Source organism: Vigna unguiculata, chromosome 10, assembly GCF_004118075.2.
Source record: "Vigna unguiculata cultivar IT97K-499-35 chromosome 10, ASM411807v1, whole genome shotgun sequence".
NCBI lineage: Eukaryota > Viridiplantae > Streptophyta > Magnoliopsida > Fabales > Fabaceae > Vigna > Vigna unguiculata.
This window is the reverse complement of record NC_040288.1, coordinates 7736685-7748006: the sequence shown is the minus strand read 5'-3', so window position 1 is coordinate 7748006 and position 11322 is coordinate 7736685. Positions and strand designations below refer to the sequence as shown.

The 11322-nt window shown below is 32.7% G+C and overlaps 1 protein-coding gene across 1 annotated transcript; it reads right to left on the bottom strand.

Annotated features, from left to right (window-relative positions):
- Nucleotides 1-8722: 8722 nt before the first annotated feature.
- LOC114165171 lies at nt 8723-10000 on the bottom strand. Its single transcript, XM_028049832.1, has 2 exons — nt 9899-10000; nt 8723-9415 (listed from the first exon to the last, which is right to left on the bottom strand). The coding sequence occupies exons 1-2, from the start codon at nt 9998-10000 to the stop codon at nt 8723-8725; spliced, it is 795 nt and encodes a 264-aa protein (XP_027905633.1).
- Nucleotides 10001-11322: the final 1322 nt, after the last annotated feature.

Sequence of the window (11322 nt, the reverse complement as noted above, 5' to 3'; positions counted from 1 at the left end):
GCTAAGCATTTTAGTGAACATATTCAAGCATTAGAAACAAGGACAAGAAAACTACAATTGGACATGTGATATATGACTCAAGCAAAAGTTAATCACATTTAAAGACTCATAATGACATAAACAATGATACAAAACATGAAGCTATCATGCACTTAAACTAAAATATACAGCCCTATGAATAAGCATACCAATACATATTATCCAACAACATTTAGGAGAGAAAAGAACCACAAAAACAAAAACTCAAAATAGCCACGCAAAACTTGAAAAACGTTGATGACCACATTTTCACTACTCTAACCTTCATTAAGCATTTTTCTCATAACTTTCTCCACAAAACTTTGAATATGTTGATTTTTTTTAGAAAATAGACTCAAAGGGCTTTCATAAATACAAACACATATTTTTTTGGACCTTTGAGCTACATGCAGTTTAATTTTAAAAATCGTAGACGTTTACAATGTATTGACTGTCAACACTCTCGTGTGTTTATAGGAGGTTGAATTGGACCATTCCTAGATAGCTACAACAAGACAATGTTAGGAAAACACAAAGGCAAACATAATAACCTAAGCTTTGATTACCAACTGATAAAGACTCATCTTCATTTTTAAGCTTATATGTTGTTTATGGTGATTAAGAAAGCTCGAGGAAGATCATTACTTGACATTAAGATAACCAAGGTTATCTAGATCTGAAGGTTCACTTCTAGGACTTTAGAGAAAAGGAGAAATCACTTAACAGGAAACTAACAACAAGAACATAAAGGCATCATAATATGCGAATTGAAATGAAGACACAAGTAACCAACGAGAAGAAAATATGGAGTAAAAGATAGAAAACTTGAAAGGGGAGGGGATTCTTATGGTAACACACCACTTGAGGTTGTCGCCACTTAAGCTCTAGGCTCAAGAAAAAACTAAGGGAAGAAGACACTTTACTAGAGAACACTCTCAAATGGTCAAATACATATGTATTTCACTCAAAATATTCAACCCTTTTACAAGTCTTGGAGAGCTCTTTTTATAAGTGATGGAAGAGGTCTCTTTTCAGAAACGCAAAACTAAGGAAACTAAAGAAAATACATGGAAAATACTTCTAAAAATAGGTCATATAAAAAAGGAGACACCTTGGGTGAGGTGTGACCTAGCTTGCCCACCAAAGTTCTCATCACTACTAAAAATTCTCATATTACATGAGATTTTTCTTGTAAATTTGTTAAAAATTTTGCAAGAAAAGACTTTTTTCTGTTATTTTTTCTAAAAATCTTAATTGACAAGTAATTCTTTCGTGGGTAATTATTTCCTACAAAATTATAAAATTCGTAAGTATTTCCTACAAATTTTTTTGTGAAAAGTGTTTTATACAAAATATTTTGCAAAAAAAATTGGCAGCAATTTCCTATAATTTTTTTTTCATAAAAAAATTTATAAGTATTTATTATGAAAAAAATTTTCAAAAAACAAAATTTGCAGGAAATATGAGTTTTTTATCTATGTTTCATGAGGTTTAATTTTTTATTATGGGTTTAGTGTGGTTCCTCTATGTTTTGTTCTTATTTCTTTTTCTTATATATACTTTTAAGAAAATTTTAATATGGTTATTAATTGGTTTTAAGAAGATATCAATGTTGAGATATCAAAATTTAACATTACTTAACATTAACATGAGTTTATTTGGAATGTTTTTCCTTTTATACAACTCAACAAAATGTGACATTTTATAAGATGTAATGAAGAATAACCAACACTAAATAAAGTAATTATGCATGACCAATCTCAAGGATCTCTTTATCATAATGAAAAATTTAAAATCACTGAGAAGATTATTCATGTAATGGTCATATTCGAGAAGTTATTTATACATTAATTCATATAGCTGGGGCTTAACACTTAATTTATGTATAAATTTTTATTAGTAGGGAAAGTGTGATAAACTTTATAAATAATTCACATTGTATATAAATTATACTTTTTTTTGTGAATTAATGCTTGTCCATTGATTTGATACAGTTACTCATATGATTGATATAATTGATTAATTTGCTACAATTACTCTATGATTAATTACTCTTTATGAGCTTTAAATATGGTTAAAATATCTTTTTGGTCCCAATTTTCGTCAATTTTTGTCAAATAAGTCCTAATTTTGGTTATGTTCAAATAGGTCTCAATTTTCGTCAATTTTGTTCAATTGGGTCATTTTTCGCTAACACTGTTTAAATCATTAACGGTCATGAACAGTGACGGTTACGTGTCACTTCGTGATTTTTTTGAATTATTTATTTATTTATTTATTTTTAATTTTTTTAAATATCCACGTGTCAACCCAGCAGCGTGTCACGTGTCAAAGTCAATGTTCTATATTCAATTTAGTTCCTATATTTGTTATTTTTGTTCAATTTAGTCTCAATTTTTGTTAACATGAACAAATTTTGTCCCTCTCCAAATTGAAACCAAATTTAATTTTTATATTAAAATTCAAATTTTTTTATTAAATACTTTTTATAATATACTAAAATTCACATCATTATAACTTTGATATAAAAATTAAATTTTGTTATATCTTCAATAGGGACAAAATTGTTCAATGATTCGGTACACAAAATATTCATTTGACATAATTAATGATTCGGTACACAAAGAACCTCAGGTACCTAAATTTGTTGAAAATGATGAGATCTCAATAAAATATGTCATGGAACCAAAATGAAGTCAACATTGATGAGACTTTTGCATATAATATAATGTTGAATGTTATGAGTGACAATGATGATCAATAACCAATAATCATTGAAATTTTTTGATAAAGAAATGATTGGCCAAAATGAAAAGATGAAATCTAAGCATAATTAGATTTACTTGCTAAATGAAAGGTTTTTGCACCTGTAGTTCGCACACTTTAGGGTGTAAAACCCGTTAAAGACAAATGAATTTTTGCGGCAAAACAAAATAAGAATAATGAAATTATTAGATAAAAAACATGATTAGTTGCTCAAGGTTTTTCACAAAAACCTGGTATTGATTTGTGAGGAGACATACTCACTAGTATTGAATGCAACAACATTTTGATATTTGACTATCCTAGTTGCGCAAGAAGGTTTGCATTTACATCTAATGAATAATGTTACAACCTTCTTATATGATTTTATTAATAATGATATTTATATGAAAATTCCTAAAGGATTTAATTTGCCCAAATTCTAATGAGGTTTATTCAAGAAAATTGAACAAGTCCTTTTATTTATTAAAGCAATTAGGACGTATGTGATATAACCGTCTTAGTGAGTACTTGTTAAAAGAACGATATAGAAATAATCCTATTTGTTCTTGTATTTATATGAAAATATTAGAAAATGAATTTGCCATAACTAATGTTTATGTAGATAACATAAACATCGTTGAAACTCCTAATGAGCTCACAAAGACAATTGATTGTTTAAAGAAAGAATTTGAGATGAAGGGTCTTTGAAAGGCAAATTTTTGTTTGAGATTAGAAATTGAGTATTTAAATATAGGTGTTTTATACATGAAGAGACTTATAGTTAAAGTGCTTAAAAGGTTATAAATGGACAAGTCACATCCATTATACACTCCAATGGTTATGAGATCATTAGATGTTGATAAAGACTCTTTTTAGACCTTAAGAAAGTGATGAAGATCTTCTTTTTCGAGAAGTATCATATCTTAGTATTATAGGAACAATAATGTTATCTTGCCTCAACTTGATATTGCATTTGTTGTAAATTTATTAAGCAAGATATAATTATTCACCTATAAGAAGACATTGGATTATAGTAAAACATATACTTCGTTACCTTAAGGGTATCACAAATATGGGCTTATTTTACCCAAATGATTCAAAATAAGATCTAATAGAAATTTGTTAAGCAAAATACGATTCTTCACCTATAAGAAGACATTGGATTAGAGTAAAACATATACTTCGTTACCTTAAGGGTATTGCGAATATGGGCTTATTTTAACCAAATGATTCAAAATCAGATCTAATGGGTTATGCAAATGCATGTTATTTGTCAAATCCTCACAATGTCATAGTGGTTGATCATAAACATGATACTTGTTCAGATGTGGTAGCACAATGATTTCATGTCGGTTTGTGAAACAAACCATAACAACATCATCAAATAATGCCGAATTTTAGCATTAGGTAAGTCGTGAATATGCTTGGTTAAAGTTTATAATTCAACATATGCGACAAACTTGAGGTCTATGCTTCGGAAAAATGGAATCAACAATCATATATGAAGACAATAGTGCATTGTTCAATTAAACACTTGGTTCACAAAATTGGACTTCGTCATCTTAATGATGTGAGTTTAATATTGTATTAAAAATACAAAATGTTGTACTCTTTTTTCTTCGATAGATTTTTATCCTGGAGAATTTTTTTCTACTAAGGTTACATTTTCTTATCAATGGACACCCTAGAATGAGTGTTATGAATTAATTGTCGTCCATTGATTTGATGTAGTTAATTGTATGATTGATTGATTTGCTATAATTACAAATTACTCATATCATTAATTACTTTTTATTAGGTTTAAATATTTGTTTTAGTTGTATTAATTTTATTTTATAGGTTACGTTTTGTATTTATAAATAGCACTTTTCCTATAAGCCACATAGAAAAATTACTCCTCAATTTCTCTCATTCTTTCTCTTCTTCTTTATTATTAGCTTTATCTTATAACATATATATTTGTCCATCATTTCCTTTGCAATCATCTTTTTTATATGTAATCAAAGTATTTGAATTACTAATTTATATGAAATTAAGAAAAGAGAGTTATAAATTACTCATGTAATTAATTACTCTTTACGATATTTAAATATTTATATTAATTATTTTATTTATATCCTTTATAAGTTACTCTTTATTATACATTATTTTTTATCATTAATTTTATTTTATAACATATTTGTCCATATTTTCTTTGCAATCTATTTGTAATCAGGAGTACAACTAAAATATTTGAATCCTTAATCTATATGAAATTAAGAAAAGGACAACTATAAATTATTCGTTTGTTTGTGTTAATCAAATTATCAATAAGTGAAACTATTTAAACATTTCAGATGTCGCCTAAAAATTAAAGACGAACTGATATAAACATATTATATCATTCTCTATTATTAGATGCTTTCGGTAATATTCAACTTTAAAAAAATAAAAAAAATCGTGTATGCACCATTCAACCCCATCACAAAACCTGCTTGTAGCTTCATCTAGGTTTTCTCAGACTTTGTTCAGTCACTAATTCTTATACGTTATCACAAGTTAATTTCAATCTCTTATCTTTATTCTACGTCACTTTCTTCAAGGCCTAATCTTGTTCATTATACTGTCTTTTGATCTTTGAACCTAGTATTTGAAATTTTCTCATGCTGTCATTGTAAGGATAATTTATCCAAAATGCGTTGTCAAACAAAACACAACCGATTAGCTGCTAGAGACTTTTATTTTCACACCGTGGAAGAATTAGCATTTGTATAACTGCATCAAAAATTTTAATTAATGATGAATTTTAATTACCTAAAATATATTTAGAGACAAATTTTCTAATAAGAAATTAATTTGTTTTCAAACCAAAATCTTTATAATTAATTTTAGTAACTAATTCAGATGTCAATTCATAATAAATATTATTTTAGTTATTAATTTAGAAATCAATTATAACTTTTGATTTTATAATAGAAATTATTTTAACTATTAATAATTTTTATTTTATAAATTAATATTTAAATTGATCATTATAATAGTTAATTATTTTTAATTATTAAAATTGTTCATTATATATTAAAAAGAACCAACATTGTAGTTTCTTTTGAAAGAGGGGCATAAAATGATTTTATATATCAAACTTAATGCAAAGGTTAAAGAATTGGTGATCATGGAATCTCCAAATTCCCTTGACTTCATTGCTGTTTTGATCCAACTTGTTAAGGTGGTTGATTAGTGTTACCACTAAGATAATTCATGTCATCATTATCTCCTTATTAATTAAGACAAATTGCATCAATCACCGTAAGTTATCTCATTTCACTCGTGCAAGACTCATTAAATTATGTAGGTCTTATTCCTTTGAATTTATGAAATTAAGCAAATTAGAGTGTGTTAAGAAAAACAAATTAAGAAGCGTAACCATTTCTTCCTTATAGTCACACTTTTAAGTTATTATTTATACGCTTAATTAAGTTTTAAATCTTTTATAAGTTTTTATTATTTTTTAAATTTTAAGTATTTCAAATTTGTATACTTTTCGATTAAGTTCATGTAATTTTTCATTAAATGAATAATATAAGTGTTATTTTGTCCCATCATCTTGTCATTTTATATCAACCGCAAGTGTTTTACTAATCACAAAATCTCATATTTTTTAAGATGTGAAAACACCAAATTAATAAAAAAATTATTTGATAAAGATTCAATTATAAAGTATAAAAATTTTGAGTATCAAAGTATTAAAAATTTAATACAAAATTAAAAATGTATAAATCTATAAATGATTTAAAACTTAATTAAGGCTTTTTATTATAATAATAAAATGATTTCTTTGTAAAAATTAAGCTTATTTTAAATAAATGAGATAACCATATGGAGGGGAATAACATGGTTATTTTGCATTAAAAGAATTGAGAAAGTGAATCAAGTCGTAGTGTTCAACAAATTGTTTCATGTAGAAGATTATTTTGTAAATTCATCTCTAAACTAAAATCTTCTATATAGACAACGTTTGTGAAATTATTTAGTGTTTCATGGATACATGTTTGTGAAATTATTTGTTGAACGATAAATTGTGAATTGTGCATTTGGAGATCAGAGTGTAATATGAACAGATGAAGTCTTAAAACCAGTTTTGTCTGAACCACTGAAGATTTTGATAAAGCCAAAATTGTCTTTCTCATCTTATCCCCATCATTTCATTTGTATTGTCACTTCAATCATTACGTTATTCCATTTCATTCTTTCTTTATTCTTCGTACCTTTATTTTTATATTCATACACATACTATAATATAATTTTGTGTCGATGGTTAACAAGGGTATTGATACAATGGGTTACAGTGGACATTTTTACTTATTTTATATTTAATCTTATATAGTACGTTTTCAGGTTATAAAAGATGCGTAGCTAATAAGGACAGATTTCTTTACATTTTTCTCGTATTAAGTTAGTACAAAAAAAATCTCTAAATCATCCATAAAATGTATTACTTATGCATTATCCATGACTTATGCATTATCCATGAAATATATTAGAGGATCGAAGATCGTAAGCCCACTTACTTTCCTGTATTTATTTTAAAGGGCTACCCAATCTAATGAGCCTAATAGCTGGCCCATAGGGTGTACAAGGCTCCTAAGGTAGCCAAACCTCCTTCCACTCTTGTCATTCTTGCAAAACAGCTTATAGTATACGCTCCTTCTTCCTTTCAGAACGTTCTGCTAGGGTTTGGTCACAGCTCTTGGTTAAGCTAGCTCTAAGCTCAACTCTGATTCACTTCACTTTATAGATCTTCTCTTGGAGCTACTGGTTTCGTTGGCTTAAGAGTCAAAGTCTGATATTAGCTCTTTTCCAGGTAAGGGAAGCTAGGGTTACTTAGTTTAAACCAATTCTTCACCATTTTGGGCCTATTTTCGTATTACTGATGTATGTATGGTGTGTGCGATGTTCTGAATGAAATATGTGCTTTGCTCTGATGGAATATGGATGTTGGCCTGCGTGAACAGTGACGGGTTCTGGTTTTCTCGCCCAAGCGAGTGTGTCTCGCTTAGGCGAGATTAGTAGCAACTCGCCCATGCTGCTTGCGCGAGCTGTCGCTCAGGCGACGAGCTCCTGTTTTGAGCAATAACCCATATCGCTTAGGCGAGGAGGTCTCGCCTAAGCGAGAGGGCACGATAGTGCCTGTAACATCCCTAAGGAATATTACTGATATTTAATATATAAAATAAGAAATAATAATAAATGCCTCCTAACTTATAACATCATTTCCTAAAAACATGGGAAATTTAAAACTTTAATACAATGTGATTAAACTGGAGTCCATAATTATAAAACTGAAATAATATTCAAATGGCTCAAAGAAAATTACAAAGTTATCTCAAAACCAAAATAATAATTATATACAAAATCCCCTGCTATCCCTCGCTCCGAGTCTATGCATCTCTTGGCCCACCTATCACATCATCTACTCCCGGATAACGAGTTATCTGATCATCGCCACACACACATAGAAATGGTGAGCTATGCACAATATATAATATAGAGACATGATATAAATATGTCACCCAACCCAAAATAACATAACTAAAATTCTCATGCTTTTCAAATTACCCAACCATGACCTCATAGTCCTTCATGAGTCATATACATGAACTAGGTCTTGGGACTTCACTATGCTCCCACGAAACTAACTCATTCGTGGTCCAACCCTATGAGCCTATCTCGCTTATAGTCCTTCCCTACAGATTCCTCGTCTGTAGTAAAACATCTAAGTCTCCTCAACTTGGACCCTGGCACGCACGCAATCACCATACTATGGACTCCTCGCCCAATAGTAGCCGACGGGAACATAACAGGTGGCTCCAGCTTGAACTTCATTTGTCGCCCTCTGAGCCGAGATTAGCTCCAATACCTCATGTTCTGGGAATACCAAACTGCGCCGTCCACAATCAATTATAATGTGATTGTTAGACAGTCAGTCCATCCCCAAGATTACATCCAGTCCCTCCAAAGGCAAGAACACCAAGTTCACCTTGAATCTGCGACCTGCCACTTCCGTTGAACACCCAACGCAGACTGAACTGGTAGCCACTTGACCTGAGGAGGGAGTTGAAACAAGTAACTCACACCCCAAATCGCGTTTCACCAAATTCAATCTCCCCACACACGCATTAGCAATGAAAGAATGTGTTGCTCTAGAATCGAACAACACTAAAACTGACTGACCCAACATTAAACATGGCTCAAGGATGAGATTACCTGATTTAGTAGCCTCTGTGGAGGTCAAAGCAAAGACCCTGCCAGCCGCTCTAGCTCTCTCTGCTGGCAATGCTGCTGGCTTCTTCACAACCAAACTCTTCTTTTTTGGGCAACTGTTGGCGAAGTGTCCCGGTTTGTCGCATATAAAGCACTTGCGACGGTCGCCTGACCCTCCTACTCCGCCTACCAGCTGAGGACAATTCCTCTTCAGATGGGGTCCACCACACTGGTAGCAAGAGGGACCCTGGGATGCCTGTGGTATGCTATAAGGCTTTTTCATCTGCCTAGCCTCAGCGACATTTTTCTGATGTCTGCTCACAACTGGACCAGGGCCTTTCTCCAGGTGCTCAGCACTCTTAGCCTGTTCCACCAAGACCAGGAATCTTCTCTCCCTCAAAGGTGTCACCACCTTCTTCAGTTCATGTTTGAGTCCTCATTCAAACTTCAAGCACCTCCACTATTTTGTAATATTCTGTGAGTAGTATCTCGCCAGGTGCTCAAACTTATTTACGTACTCCTGTACTGTCATCTCTCCCTGCTGCAAAGCTAGAAACTCCGCTTCCCTGTCTTGCCTGGCCGTGTCAGGAAAGTATTTCTCTAGGAACCGCGTCCTAAAGCTAGTCCACTCCACCTATTCTTCCCGAGTCTGCATTTGTTGTTGCATTCCCGCCCACTAATACTCTGCATCCTCATTCAGCAAATAGGTGGCAAACAGTAGCTTCTGTTCATCTTCACAGTTCATCACCTTGAAGATCTTCTCGCATTTGCGGAGCCATGCATCTACTTCATCAAGAAAGGCTTTGCCAGTGAATTCTGCTGGCTTGTGGCGCAAGAAGTCCTCCACGATTGGCACCCTGATTGGTGCAATCGCCGTCCTAGGCTACGCTGCTACGGGTGGCTGCATCGCATCCACCATTCGGTGAATAGCCTCAACGATGTCATTAGTACCACTACTCCTCCTCCTGTTAGCAGCCATAGCCTGGATACGCCACATTACAACTATTAAAAATTAGTCACTTAGTCAAACAAAACCACTCACACCTTTTCAACATTCAACTCAATCACACAACAAACAATCACATCGATAAGCTCACTTCCCACTAGCCCCAAAATATTAAAAAATATTTTCAAGCTTTTGCTCTGATACCAATTGTAACATCCCTAAGGAATATTATTGATATTTAATATATAAAATAAGAAATAATAATAAATGCCTCCTAACTTATAACATCATTTCCCAAAAACATGGGAAATTTAAAACTTTAATACAATGTGATTAAACTGGAGTCCATAATTATAAAACTGAAATAATATTCAAATGGCTCAAAGAAAATTACAAAGTTATCTCAAAACCAAAATAATAATTATATACAAAATCCCTTGTTATCCCTCGCTTCGAGTCTATGCATCTCCTGGCCCACCTGTCACATCATTTGCTCCGGATAACGAGTTATCCGATCAGCGCCACACACACAGAGAAATGGTGAGCTATGCACAATATATAATATAGAGACATGATATAAATATCTCACCCAACCAAAATAACATAACTAAAATTCTCATGCTTTTCAAATTACCCAACCATGACCTCATAGTCCTTCATGAGTCATATACATGAACTTGGTCTTGGGACTTCACTGTGCTCCCATGAAACTAACTCATTCGTGGTCCAACCTTATGAGCCTATCCCGCTCATAGTCCTGCCCTACAGACTCCTCGTCTGTGGTAAAACATCCAAGTCTTCTCAACTTGGACCCTGGTACGCACGCAATCACCATACTATGGACTTCTCGCCCAATAGTAGCCGACGGGAACATAACAGTTCATTGCCCATCGTGCGCCCGACACATGTAATCACTATACTAAGGACTCCTCACCCATTAGTAGCCGACGGGAACTCAACCAATTCCATCCCCATCATGTGTCCAACCACTAAGCACATCCCAGACCCCTATTGGACTTAGTCCATCAAGCCTAAACACCACACCACATGCATATACCTCTTATACTTAGGATAAAGCAGCCAAATCACACACACATGTACACAAAAACATGAAAATTTGCATAAACTCGCTTAAGCTAGGGACTCTTGCCCAAACTAAGCCCTCAGCCTCGCTTAGGCTAATTTACCTGCTTGAGGGAGCTTAAAACAACAACCTCATCACGTTATCTCGCTTAGGCGAGATCATTTCTCGCCCAAACACCCAATTCAGTCTCACCTGAGCTACAATGCAAGCAAAACATCACACTTGACCACGACATCTCGCTTAGGCGAGGCCGTCTCACCTGAGCGAGACCCTGGTTCGCTCAAACCCA